The sequence below is a fragment of the Oncorhynchus clarkii genome, chromosome 2 (assembly GCF_045791955.1).
Source record: "Oncorhynchus clarkii lewisi isolate Uvic-CL-2024 chromosome 2, UVic_Ocla_1.0, whole genome shotgun sequence".
NCBI classification, from domain to species: Eukaryota; Metazoa; Chordata; class Actinopteri; order Salmoniformes; family Salmonidae; genus Oncorhynchus; species Oncorhynchus clarkii.
In genome coordinates this window covers 53,259,335-53,273,672 of record NC_092148.1, presented here as the reverse complement: position 1 = coordinate 53,273,672, position 14,338 = coordinate 53,259,335, and the positions used below count along the sequence as shown (strand labels likewise).

At 42.9% G+C, this 14,338-nt stretch overlaps 1 protein-coding gene across 1 annotated transcript in view; it reads right to left on the bottom strand.

Moving 5' to 3' along the window:
* Nucleotides 1-14,338, bottom strand: part of LOC139369640 (calcium-dependent secretion activator 2-like) — a 237,517-nt gene that overhangs the window by 131,478 nt on the left and 91,701 nt on the right. Inside the window, exons 4-6 of the mRNA XM_071108908.1 lie at nucleotides 4,850-4,930; nucleotides 4,326-4,559; nucleotides 3,566-3,687 (exon numbers count right to left, since the gene is read on the bottom strand). Coding sequence (XP_070965009.1) covers nucleotides 3,566-3,687; nucleotides 4,326-4,559; nucleotides 4,850-4,930 — 437 coding nt within the window. The remainder of the gene's footprint in view (nucleotides 1-3,565; nucleotides 3,688-4,325; nucleotides 4,560-4,849; nucleotides 4,931-14,338) is intronic.

Genomic DNA, 14,338 nt, shown 5'->3' with positions numbered 1-14,338 from the left:
AGATTTCCTAACCGACTTGCCAAAACTATAGTTTGTTAACAAGAAATTTGTGGAGTGGTTGTAAAACTAGTTTTAATGACGCCAACCTAAGTGTATGTAAACTTCCGATTTCAACTGTATATAAATATATATATATTTCAGAACATTAACCGCGTGTAGGTAGATACGTGTGTAGGTAGATGTGGAAAGATAGACACAAATTATTTGTTCCAAGTTGGGGAGGGGGAGGGGGTCACACCTAGCTCGGCTATTAGACAATTCTTTAGAAAAGGTGGAATAGTCTATTGTTCAGCTAATAGCCCATCCTGCGACGCTTGTGAAAAACGAATAATAATTTCCCCCCTTTCCACATGTTAAAGATTCCAATAGATAGTGTTTTTAGCCACAATCGGCCCCAACCCCAATTAATACATTTGGGCACAGTCGATAGCGTGCTGAACTTCGGGCTAGAATGTTGAGGGGTTGAAACCTTTTCCCTGCTTGTTTCATGACATTATTATGCCGGTCTCAGAGCAAATAGCCTGGAATGTTACTCCCATCTCATTCCTCACCCTCTTCCACATGTCATTCAGCACGCTTGTGGGCGTGCTGGCAGGATGTACTGTTTTTTATTCTGTATATATGAATTACAAAATCATGTTTCTAGTCTATTGCATAGTCACAATGTGTAATCATTGGTGTCCCAGGAGCAGCAGTGGTAAACACGGTTGAAGTGTATATTTGTAATACATACTTGCAGACACAGCACCATTCACAGAATGGAGTTTGATATTGGATATGACAGAAAAAAACTTGCAAAAAAGCGATTTTCGTAAATTTACTTTATGACTAAAATATGCACAATCATTTGTCTCTACATTAAGTAACATATTCCTCTCAATTGTACATTTTTTGCTTGACTCGTTATGACTTTATAACTACTTACATTTGCCTCCCAGTAATGTTTTGTCAGCCATCTTTGCTGAAGAAAGCCAGGCTCCGCATCAAATTCGTCATTGGAACCACTCGACATGATTGATCATATAAAAACATTGGGACCAAAATGCATAATGAGTGTTCTAACTCCCCTTTGTGGTGGTCTGGAGCAATGAAGCCATGACGCTGGGTACCCCTAACTCCTGCGGTGTAAGCTCGCAACTTTTAAAGGAGGAACCACTGTATGCAATTTCCATAGACAAACATTGGTAGTAGAATGGCCTTACTGAAGAGCTCAGTGACTTTCAACGTGGCACCGTCATATGACCTTTCCAACAAGTCAGTTTGTCACATTTCTGCCCTGCTAGAGCTGCCCCGGGCAACTGTAAGTGCTGTTATTGTGAAGTGGAAACGTCTAGGAGAACCAACGGTTCCAGCTGCGAAGTGGTAGGCCATACAAGGTCACAGAACGGGATCACCGAGTGCTGCAGCACGTAGTGCATAAAAATGGTTTGCCCTAGGTTGCAACACTCACTAGCGAGTTCCAAACTCCCTCGAGATTCAAAGTCAGCCCAAAAACTGTTGGTCTGGAGCTTCATAAAGTGCGTTTCCATGGCCGAGCAGCCGTACACAAGCCTAAGATCACCATGTACAATGCAAAGCGTCGGCTGGAGTGGTGAAAAGCATGCCGCCATTGGACTCTGGAGCATTCTCTGTGCTTCCACCTTTGTGGCAACAGTTTGGGGAAGGCCCTTTCCTGTTTCAGCATGACAATGCCACTGTGCACAAAGTGAGGTACATACAGAAATGGTTTGTTGAGATTGAAAGAACTTGACTGGCCTGCACAGAGCCCTGACCTCAACCCCATCGAACACCTTTGGGATGAATTGGAACACAGACTGCGAGCCAGGCCTAATCACAACATCAGTGCCCTACCTCACTAATGCTCGTGGCTGAATGGAAGCAAGTCCCCACAGCAATGTTCCAACATCTAGTGAAAAGCCTTCCCATAAGAATGGAGGCTGTTATAGATGCAAAATGGGGGAACAGCTCCATATTAATACCCATGATTTTGGAATGAGATGTTCGACAAGCAGGTGTCCACGTACTTTTGGTCAAAATATTTGCTAGCCTCTCTACACTGGCTTCCTGTTAAGGCTAGGGCAGATTTCAAGGTTTTACTGCTAACCTACAAAGCATTACATGGGCTTGCTCCTTCTGATCTCTCCGATTTGGTCCTGCCGTACATACCTACACGCATACCTACATACCTACACGCACTACACGCTATGGTCACAAGACTCAGGCCTCCTTATTGTCCCTAGAATTTCTAAGCAAACAGCTGGTGGCAGGGCTTTCTCTTATGGAGCTCCATTTTTATGGAATGGTCTGTTTATTCATGTGAGAGATGCAGACTCAGTCTCGACCTTTTAAGTCTTTATTGAAGACACATCTCTTCAATAGGTCCTATGATTGAGTGTAGTCTGTCCCAAGGGTGTGCAGGTGAATGGAAAGGCACTGGAGCGATGAACCACCCTTGCTGTCTCTGCCTGGCCGATTCCCCTCTCTCCACCGGGATTCTCTGCCTCTAACCCTAATACGGGGGCTGAGTCACTGGCTTACTGGTGCTCTTACCATCCCGTCCCTAGGAGGGGTGCGTCAGTAGGTGGGTTGAGTGGGTTGAGTCACTGACGTGATCTTCCTGTCCAGGTTTGGCGCCCCCCTCAGGTTCGTGCCGTGGAGGAGATCTTCATGGACTATACTGGGCCTTGTCTCAGGGTAGTAAGTTGGTGATTGAAGATGTCTCTCTAGTGGTGTGGGGGCTGTGCTTTGGCAGAGTGGGTGGGGTTTTATCCTGCCTGGTTGGCCCTGTCCGGGGGTATCGTCGGACGGAGCCACAGTGTCTTCCAACCACTCCTATCTCAGCCTCCAGTATTTATGGTGCAATAGTCTACGTGTCGGGGTGCTAGGGTCAGTCTGTTATATCTCGAGTATTTATCCTATCTTATCCGGTGTCCTGTGTGAATTTAAGTATTCTCCCTCTAATTCGCTCTCTCTCCCTCTCCCTCCCGGAGGACCTGAGCCCTGGGTCCATGCCTCAGGACTACCTGGCCATATGACTCCCTGCTGTCCCCAGTCCACCTGGTCGTGCTGCTGCTCCAGTTTAAACTGTTCTGCCTGCGGCTATGGAACCCTGGCCTGTTCACCGGACGTGCTACCTTGTCCCGGACCTCCTGATTTCGACTCTCTCTCTCTCTACCGCACCTGCTGTCTCTAACTCTGAATGATCGGCTCTGAAAAGCCAACTGACATTACCTCACGAGGTCCTAACCGGTTGCACCCTCTACAACCACTGTGATTATTATTATTATTATTATTTGACACTGCTGGTCATCTATGAACATTTGAACATCTTGGCCATGTACTGTTATAATCTTCACCCAGCACAGCCAGAAGAGGACTGGCCACCCCTCAGAGCTTGGTTCCTCTATAGGTTTCTTCTTAGGACCCTGCCTTTCTAGGGAGATTTCCTAGCCACCGTGCTTCTACATCTGCATTGCTTGTGGTTTGGGGTTTTAGGCTGTGAACACAGTCAATAAATGATGTGGCTGCTGCAGCGATTGAACATGCAACCTTGTTGTTGACTTACTGTGGTCTGGAGGCTTCTGCCTGGTCTGTCTGCAGTTTCTCTCCTCCCTCCACCTCCATGGTGCAGTACACAATCCTGTTAGGAGCCACCGACTTCAGGCCCTGCACCTCCACTATCACTATCTGCAAACAGCAACAGAGAGAGGACATGGTCAGCTCCACACTTATGCAGATAGAAAGGGAAGCATTAGACGTGGAGTCACTGGGTCGTGTAAGTCCAGTCGAGGCACTATCACAGAATGCCAACCTGCAGCCACAGAGGGGACATTCACAGGAAGGAATGGAAGGAAGGGAAGGAAGGGAAGGAAGGAAGGAATGGAGGAAGGGAAGGAAGGGAAGGAAAGGAAGGAATGGAGGAATGGAGGAAGGGAAGGAAGGAAGGAAGGAAGGAAGGAAGGAAGGAAGGAAGGAAGGAAGGAAGGAAGGAAGGAAGGAAGGAAGGAAGGGAAGGCAGGCAGGCAGGCAGGCAGGCAGGCAGGCAGGCAGGCAGGCAGGCAGGCAGGCAGGCAGGCAGGCAGGCACTAAGCAACATCAAAGAGCAGATAAGTTTGTTTCTTTTGTCTGGCCCCTTAGTAGACACAATAAGTCTCAAACTGACCCCAGAATAGATAAAACTACTACCAGACTAATTTAAATAAATGTAAAATACTCATTGATCTTTCTTTTAAAAGTCAACCAGAACAATTAACACATCAATTATCTTGACTGAGAGCAAGCAATCTGAGCGTACAACAAATCCCAAAAACAATCCCCACACACACCTCCAGTGCAAAGGAGAGGACCACGTCGGACTTGGAAAGGAATTCTGTCTCGTCGCCCATGTCCAGGAAGGAGTTGTTCATGGAGGAGCGTTTTAGCTTCTGTTTGAAGTTGGGGCCTCCCTTGGACACAGGTAGGCTCTCCAGGTTAGCCATGAGCAGATTGACAGACGAGCGCATCTCCTCGATGTACATGGCCTCCATGTCTTTAGACACAAACTTGGGGTAATTCCTCTCCTGAGAGGGAGTCAGTGTTAGAGGAAGAGTTGTGCATCCATCGTTGTGGAAGTTGATAACTACAGTGACCACAATATATTATTTAAAGTATTCTGAAACAGTTGTCAACTATCACCGGCTCAGTGAGTTACAAGGTGTCCATCCAACTTTAACAAAGCTGATTTAACTAATCAATGTGTAATTGACTAGTTGATTCAGGTGTGAAAGTACCTGGCTGAAAAATAAAAAACTTCTGGACACCTGTTAGTACACAGCATTTTTAGTTTGAGGGCTATAGGTGTAGGACTTACCCTGGCTATCGTCTCTGCAAGCTGTAGTCTTCCATCCAGCTCCCGGCGGATCTGGGCTGCCTGTTCGTCCACATTGTCCAGCTACAAACCACAGACCAGGAAGGCGAGTGTTAATCAACCAATCAACAGATTGCTGAGTACCAATCGACAATAAATTAAAAGACATGGGGTGTTGACCAAATAAAACCGCCCACAAAGTCATCATTATCCACACTTTTCCTTTGACAACCAAAAACAAAACCTCTCCACACAGGATATCGGCGAAACAATATGGAATAACTCAAAATCTTGAAGTCTTAATGTGGTGGCTGTCGCTGCATGCGGGTGCATACCCCCAATTAGGTTGTTATGGTGTCTGGTCATCTAGAGATTTGAATTGGTAGGGTAGCTCCTCCATAGTTTCTGACCCCCCTTTGCCTGATCAACCCTGATTGGCTGCGTTTACACATACAGCCCAATTCTGAACTTTCGCACAATTATTGGCAAAAAGATATCTCAAAAATGAAAAGCATAATTTTTGGGACAAATCACTCGCTCAGCGCTAAACCTTGTTTAGATATATTATTGAATCATGTGGCTATTGAGCATGTTGAGTATACTAAACTGCTGGGTGTAACTCTACATAGTACGGAAGAGGTTAATTTTTTTTCATTGTCGATCAACAATGATAAACCACCTGGGTCTGACAACTTGAATGGAAAATTACTAAGGATAATAGCAGATGATATTGCCACTCCCATTTGCCATATCTTCAATTTAAGCTTACTAGAAAGTGTGTGCCCTCAGGCCTGGAGGGGAGCAAAACGTATTCCCCTACCTAAGAATAGTAAAGCCCCCTTAACTGGCTCAAATAGCCAACCAATTAGCTTGCTACCAACCCTTAGTAAACTTTTGGAAAAAATTGTGTTTGACCAGATAAAATGTAATTTTACAGTAAACTAATTGACAACAGAATTTCAGAATGCTTATTGGGATAGAACATTCAACAAGCACAACACTTACACAAATTACTGATGATTGGCTGACAGAAATTGATGATAAAAAGATTGTGGGGTCTGTTTTGTTAGACTTTAATGTGAATTTTGATATTATCGATCACTGTCTGTTGCTGGAAAAACATATTTGTTATAGCTTTACACCCCTGCTGTATTGTGGATAAAGAGTTACCTGTCTAACAGAACACAGAGGGTGTTCTTTAATGGAAGCCTATCAAACAAAATCCAGGTAGAATCAGGAATTCCCCAGGGCAGCTGTCTAGGCCCCTTACTTTTTTCAAAATGTATTAACGACATGCCATCGGCTTTGAGTAAAGCCACTGTGTCTATGTATGCGGATGACTCAACACTATACACGTCAGCTACCACAGCAACTGAAATGACAGAAACACTTAAAGAGATGCAGTTAGTTTCAGAATTGGTGGCAAGGGATAAGTGAGTCCTAAATATTTCAAAAACTTAAAGCATTGTATTTGGGACAAATCATTCACTAAACCCTAAACCTCAACTAAATTGCAATTGGCTCAGAACAGGGTAGCAAGGCTGGCCCTTGTTAGTACACAGAGAGCTAACATTAATAATATGCATGTCAATCTCTCCTGGCTCAAAGTGGAGGAGAGATTGACTTCATCACTACTTGTATTTGTGAGAGGTATTGACATGTTGAATGCACCGAGCTGTCTGTTTGACATACTGGCACACAGCTCGGACACCCATGCATACCCCACAAGACATGCCACCAGAGATCTCTTCACAGTCCCCAAGTCCAAAACAGACTATGGGAGGCACACAGTACTACATACAGCCATGACTACATGGAACTCTGTTCCACATCAAGTAACTCATGTCAACAGTAAAACTTAATTTAAAAAACAGAAATTCACCTTATGGAACAGCAGGGACAGTGAAGCAACACAAACATAGACACATGAACACAACCATACAATAACGAATGCACTATGCACACATGGATTTAGTGCTAAAGTTATGTGGTAGTAGAGTAGAGGCCTGAGGGCACACACTTAATTAATATGCTGTGAAATCTGTTGTGAATGTATTGTAATGTTTTTAAAATGTATTGGCAGCGATACTTCTATGCTCGCTTCGAGGCAAATAACACTGAAACATACATGAGAGCACCAGCTGTACAGGAAGACTGTGTGATCAAGCTCTCCGCAGCCGATGTGAGTAAGACCTTTAGACAGGTCAACATTCACAAGGCCACAGGGCCAGACAGATTACCAGGACATGTACTGCGAGCATGCGCTGACCAACTGGGAAGTGTATTCACGGACATTTTCAACCTCTCCCTGTCCGAGTCTGTAATAACAACATGTTTTAAGCAGACCACCATAGTGCCTGTGCCCAAGAACACTAAGGTAACCTGCCTAAATGACAATCGACACGAAGCACTCACGTCTGTAGCCATGAAGTGCTTTGAAATGCTGGTCATGGCTCACATCAACACCATCATCCCGGAAACCCTAGCCCTACTCCAATTTGCATACCTCCCCAACAAATCCACAGATGATGCAGTCTCTATTGCACTCCACACTGCCCTTTCCCACCTGGACAAAAGGAACTCCGATGTGAGAATGCTATTCATAGAGTACAGCTCAGCATTCAACACCATAGTGCCCTCAAAGCTCATCAATAAGCTAAGGACCCTGGGACTAAACACCTCCCTCTGCAACTGGATCCTGGACTTCCTGACGGGCCGCTCCCAGGTGGTAAGGGTAGGTAACAACACATCCGCATCCGCCAACACAGGGGCCCCTCAGGGGTGCGTGCTCAGCCCCCTCCTGTACTCCATGTTCACTCATGACTGCACGGCCAGGCATGACTCCAACACCATCATTAAATTTGCCGATGACACAACAGTGGTAGGCCAGATCACCAACAACAACGAGACAACCTATAGGGAGGAGGTCAGAGACCTGGCCGTGTGGTGCCAGAACAACAACCTCTGCCTCAACGTGATCAAGACAAAGGAGATGATTGTGGACTACAGGAAACAGAGGACCGAACATGCCCCCATTCTCATCGATGGGGTTGCAGTGGAGCAGGTTGAGAGCTTCAAGTTCCTTGGTGTCTACATCACCAACAAACTAACATGGTCCAAGCACACCATGACTTTTGTTGTAAAGCAGGCACGACAAAACCCATTCCCCCTCAGGAGACTGAAAAGATTTGGCATGGGTCCTCAGATGCTCAAAAGGTTCTACAGCTGCACCATCGAAAGCATCCTGACTGATTACATCATTGTCTGGTATGGCAACTGCTCGGCCTCCGACCGCAAGGCACTACAGAGGGTAGTGCGAACGGCCCAGTACATCCCTGGGGCCAAGCTTCCTGCCATCCAGGACCTCTATACCAGGCAGAGTCAGAGGAAGGCCCTAAAAATTGTCAAAGACTCCAGCCACCCTAGTCATAGACTGTTCTCTCTGCTACCACACGACAAGCGGTACCGGAGCACCAAGTCTAGGTCCAAGAGGATTCTAAACAGCTTCTACCCCCAAGCCATAAGACTCCTGAACATCTAGTCAAACGGCTACCCAGACTATTCGCATTGCCGCCCGTCTCATGGTAATTGATCGTTAATTAACAAACACATGTAGCATCTCCTGGCTTTCTACAAGTCACTGATGCAGACCTTTGGGGAACATCCTAAGGTCTGCAGCCTACAACTTCACAATAAATCCATTATTTATTTTAGACAGGTCTAAAGAAACATGATATGAAGAAAATGTAGTCTATTTCAGAAGAACAGAATAGCATACTCTGAGTTGTCCTTATGTTAGGTGCTGATCTGGCTATGCCTTATGGCTGTGGGCTACACTAGTTCATTTAGCAGACAGGATTTTATAGTATGAAGAATACAATTGAACAAAGCTGAATAAAATAGAAAGGATATGATCTCCAAACGATTTGAGGGAGAGCGCACGTGGCTTTTGTGTTGAGCGGTTAACAAAGAAACATGTACTCCTATAAGCTTAATTTAGTGTTATTCATGTAACTTTAGTTGTTCAACAAATGCTGGGCTTGTTATGCGGCTACAAGTGAAGACAGACACATCGAGGACGCAACTGCGCGTGTCCTTATCCAATTCTGAGGTGCATATTGAAGATATTGGAAAGAAGAGCTGTCCACATTTACTTTTTGTCAGCCAACGAGATGAGTAGGCCTAACGGCAAAAGCAGTGGCCTATGTCAATCTACTATCCCCTGTAGTACAAAAGTTTACCTATTCTATGCGAGAAATAAATATTGTAAACATAGTTTGGGACAGTTGTGGGATGCGATAGATCCCAAATTAATACAACCACTAGCATCAAAAAACCTTTTTTACACATTGAGGCTGACAGATCAGAATGTTTTGCTTAAAATGTTGCTAAAATATCAGGCTATTTCTTCACATTATAAAGCACAGCAAAGTGCACACGGCAGTAAGCTATAAACGCAAATGTTCCATTAGCGGGAAAACATTATCAAATGTGACAGCAAATGTGATTATGCATGTGATGCTTTTATTATAAAAGGTGCATTTTTAAATGGTGAAAATTATCTTTCCCAAACTTTAAACTCAAGTGCTGCTTGAGTATGCCAATTAGGCTCTAGACCCCTTGTAAAGCAGATTGTGTTTAATTTTTAAAAGTTTTTAGCCATTATAGTTGTTATATAAACCTTAGCAAAACGTATAGGCCTATGGGCTAGCCTACATGAGGTGTACGACTAAGATTAGAAAAAGTCGCAAAAAAAGGCATTGCTTCTTACCTTACCCTAGGCATCATTCACAATTGACAATATATGATTCACAAGTGATAGGCTAATATTGTCACCCATCAAACTATTCTTGATTTAATCTGGTCTTTACAGATACTAAATAATGTATGTGTGAAATTTGTTTTGATTTAGCATGGATCATTATCCTGCACCTGTCTCGAAACAGGGGCAGGGGGAAAGAAAACATGTAAATCTGTGCTTTTCCCATGGTTCATTTTCATGCCAGCCAGGTAGGCTATGTTCCTGTTGTAAAGATAACCAATGTGCTTAATATTAGGAAAGTTGAGAAATAAATAAGTAGGTCTAGATTAGAGAAAGCTGATGGTATCCTCTTTTTAATAGAAGCTATCACTCTGTTTTCTCACGCAAATGCATAGCCTATAGAAATGTTGCGCAACATGAGCTCATGGGCTCTCTGTAAGGACAGAATCTGGGAGAGGAGAAGCAATTACAGGGAGTGAACATTTAAGAAACAACGAACATAAAACAGAACACGGACAGCGTCTGGACAGGGGAAACAAAATGACAATATGCTGATGCGGGGATCAAACTGAGGAACAGACAGATATAGGAGAGGCAATCAGCAAAGTAATGGAGTCCAGGTGAGTCCAAAGATGCGCTAGTGCGCGAAACGATGGTGACAGGTGTGCGTAATGATAGGCAGCCTGGCGACCTCGAGTGCTAAGGATGGGGAGCGGGAGCAGGCGTGACACTCTCATGAAGTGTTTGATTAGATTTTTGATTTAATTTGCCTTGATATCAGAGTGATTAGAGGGACAATAGAGTGCGGAGTACCAGGCAGTTATTAATGACCATCATTGTGTGAATGCACTGATATGTAGGCTATGTATTTCAGTCCTTGATAATGTTCTGTACTATGTATTGTCATGTTTCATGTGGACCCCAGGAAAAGTAGCTGACATTTTTGCAGCGATAGAATGGGGATCTTAATAAATACCAACAAGCCTATTTCTTAAAAAAAAAACAATTTCTCATCTTTAACTTCAAAAGGTAAAATCTTACCTCAGATTGACACACCAAAATCTGAGGACACATTAGGAAGTACAGTATATTAGCTAGTATTAGCCATTGGCTGAGAATTGATTAGAAATAATTACATGACCTGTATCCATGCCTGATAAGTAATTAGACATATAAAGCAGAAAATCAACAGCTCTCGTTGCTAATGTATGGCTAATTGGTAAATAAGGCAGTTGTATTTAATTCACTCCAGGAAATGTTATCGTCACAATAACGTGTCACGAAAACTGAACACATCGTACTGTTTGCAACCAATGAAATGCAATTTGCCGATTAATCTGAAAGGGATTCTCTAATTACTAGCTTCAGATGTAAAACTCAGCCATACATAATGACATTCATTTACAAGTACTAATCTTGACACAAAACACCCAAAATATCCTAAAATTTCAACAGCCCCCCACAAAGAAGGCATACAAACGAAAATGATATATGGTCTCTGTCTGTCATTAACCTCCAGCATGAAAAACGTATATATTGCTCATTCAATTACATGTTGCTTCTGGCATCGGTCAATTCCAACAAAACAAGAAACATCAGACAGAAAGGCAAGATTTTAGCCAGTCATTTCCATTTTGGCTGGATGCCTAAATCCTCGGGTTACAGGGGTGGGGATGGCTGTGAATAACGGTTGACTAAATAACACAGGCAGAAGGACAGGCATTGGGGCACACACAGTTTAAATCCAACATGGTAACTGAGGCCCCTGGGGTTGAAATAAATAATTATGGAAAAAACACAGGTGTAATGTGATTACAGGTGTTCTAGTGCCAACACGTTCCCACTGTTTCTCTCTTTCTTTACAAATCCACCTAGGGCTGACTTAAGTGGTGTTGTATCCATTTTAAAACTAGGTTCAATTTGGAGGCTTATCTACCTCTTCACTGTCATCACCTCATTGTGTTATCTTATCAGCTTGGAGAGTTTCCATCAGCAGTCCTATCTGACAGAACCTAATTTACAGCCTTAAAATACCTATACCTTACTGTGATCTGCTTCAAAGGCACTGGAATTATGCACTGCACGCTAGGGATGTGACAAATGTAAAACATTTCTTAACATTTAATTATTTTTTATTTTTTTACATTCAAAAGTTTTTTTTTTTTTTTTAACAATTCATGAACTCACAATTCAGATATGGTCCTGCGTATGACCACTAAGGGACAGTGCAGTTCAATCTACCGCAGTCCTGGCTGCCTACCAGACAGCGCTCACCTTACTGCTGTCCCCCACCCACTCAGCAATAAATGATATTAATGCGGTTTTAGGTTCTCTGCGATGTGCTTCTCCTCCATGTTCTCAGTTGTCATACATGGGACTTCATGTTCCACTTCTCGTCAATGTGATGGCTCGTTGCAGTGATTTATGAAAGCATGTTAATAGAACTCCAAAAATCTGTTGTTAATGCCACATATGATGGTGTTTGACAGCTCACGATTCCAATTGCAGAACAATCATTGTACAATTTATTTTTGTAGTCTGGTTCTAAATAAGCCATTATAGTATTGAAGACATCCTCTTCCATTAAAAATGGCTGAATATCAACTGCAATCATGTCTGTCATCAGCATTTGATTTTGTCACTCCCTCTGTTATCGCACTGCTGCCAGAAACGGGCTTGATCACACGGTGCCTCGCTTTTAGCATTGCACCTGTACTGTCACTGTAGCTCAATTACACCTCGCAAAGTTAGCATTTCATCACCTTCTCATTTAGCTTCTCAAAGTATTGCTATACAGGACTTCACTAATGTCCCTTCCATGTCTCACTGCTGTTTTTCCAACGATGATGCATGTAGAACTTAATATCCGTGGAAAATGCAGCTGTGTACTTGGACTCATTCATGTAAATGTCAGAAGTTTGATTTCAAAAATGGATCTTATTGTAATTCTGGCTTCTCAAACTAATGCAAACATTTTGATAATTACTGAAACTTGTTTAATACAGTCTATTACAGATTCTGATGTGTCTAAATTGATACAATGTTTATAGATCTAACAGAGGTGGGGGTATTCATAAATAACAACTTAAATGTTGCTGTGAGTATTGCCACCTCTGTCCCCAAGCAATTGGTATGTCTTGTTCTAAATGTGGGAGTTTTACCACCCTCCCAATTGCTCTTATCAAATTGTCTGACTTGCGGTCTAACAATGCTAAATCTGAATTATTATTATTGGGTGATCTTAACCTGGATGGGTGATGCCAGTATCAGATAGACTGAAAGATATTTGTACTGAGCTAAATAGTACTCAACTGATAACTAAACCAACCAGGCCCAACTTAAAACACCCTGAAAAAACTACTCTTTTGGATATCATTCTGACAAAAAAAACTAAAAAGTATACAGTCAATGGAATCTTTGCTAATGAGCTCAGTGACCATTGTCCCATTGCCTGCATTAGAGATACTAAGCTACCTAAAGCATGTCCATAAACTATTACAAACAGAAATGAGCAACATTTCCTGTATGACCTGGGGTTGTATGATTGGGAGGGTGTGTCCCCTATCTCTGATTTGGATCAGGCTGTCACATCCTGACCTTAGTTCCTTTTTTATGTCTGTATTTTGGTTTGGTCAGGGCGTGAGTTGGGGTGGGCATTCAGGGTTTTTTCTATGTTTTCTATTTCTATGTGTTTGGCCTGGTATGGTTCCCAATCAGAGGCAGCTGTCAATGGTTGTCTCTGATTGAGAACCCGTGTGTGCACCTTGGTTGCGTCACGGTCTATGCTGTTTACCTGTTTGTTTTTTGGTTATTTCGGTTTCACTTTCATTAAAAGATGTGGAACTACATGCACGCTGCACCTTGGTTGATTTATGACAGGGAGTTTGAGGATAGCGAGCGTGACACAGGCCCTTAAATGTTTTACCTCTCTGTTTAACTCTGTTTCAGATAAGCATGCCACATATGAGATATTAAGGGTAAAGGACAGATCTAAGTAGTGGATCACACATGAATTGTCTGAAAGATTTCATAAAAAACTTAGCTTGGGCTAAAGCTAGATTGACTGATTCTACTTCTGACTGGCAGTCCTTCAGACATTTGAGGAATATATGTCTTACTCTGGTTAGAAAAGCAAAGCCAACAAACTTCTTGAATTGTGTATCTGAAAGTGGTGGAAATCTAGCTAAATTCTGGAAAGTGGTCAAATCTTTGGTAAAAAAAAAAAAACACCCCTCAACGGTTATGACAGGCACATAACAGACAAAACACATTTGTGGTGCTTTTAATAACCATTTCTGACCAACCGGCTCGATCCCATGTAGCAACATTTGAAACGTTTTTTACATTTTTACATTGGATACACAGTACCAGTCAAAAATGTACACACTTAATCATTCCAGAGTTTTTCTTTATTTTTCCTATGTTCTAAATTGTATGAATTAACACATATGGAATCATGCAGCAACTAAAAAAGTGTTAAAACAAATCAAAATATATTTTATTTGAGATTCTTCAAAGTAGCCACCTGTTGCCTTGACACTTTGCACACTCTTCACATCCTCTCAACTAGCTTCATGAGGAATGCATGAGGAGTTCCCACATATGCTGAGCACTTGTTGGTTGCTTTTTTCCTTCATTCTGCGGTCCAACTCATCCCAAACCATCTCAATTGGGTTGAGGTTGGGTGAATGTGGAGGCCAGGTCATCTGATGCAGCACACCATCACTCTC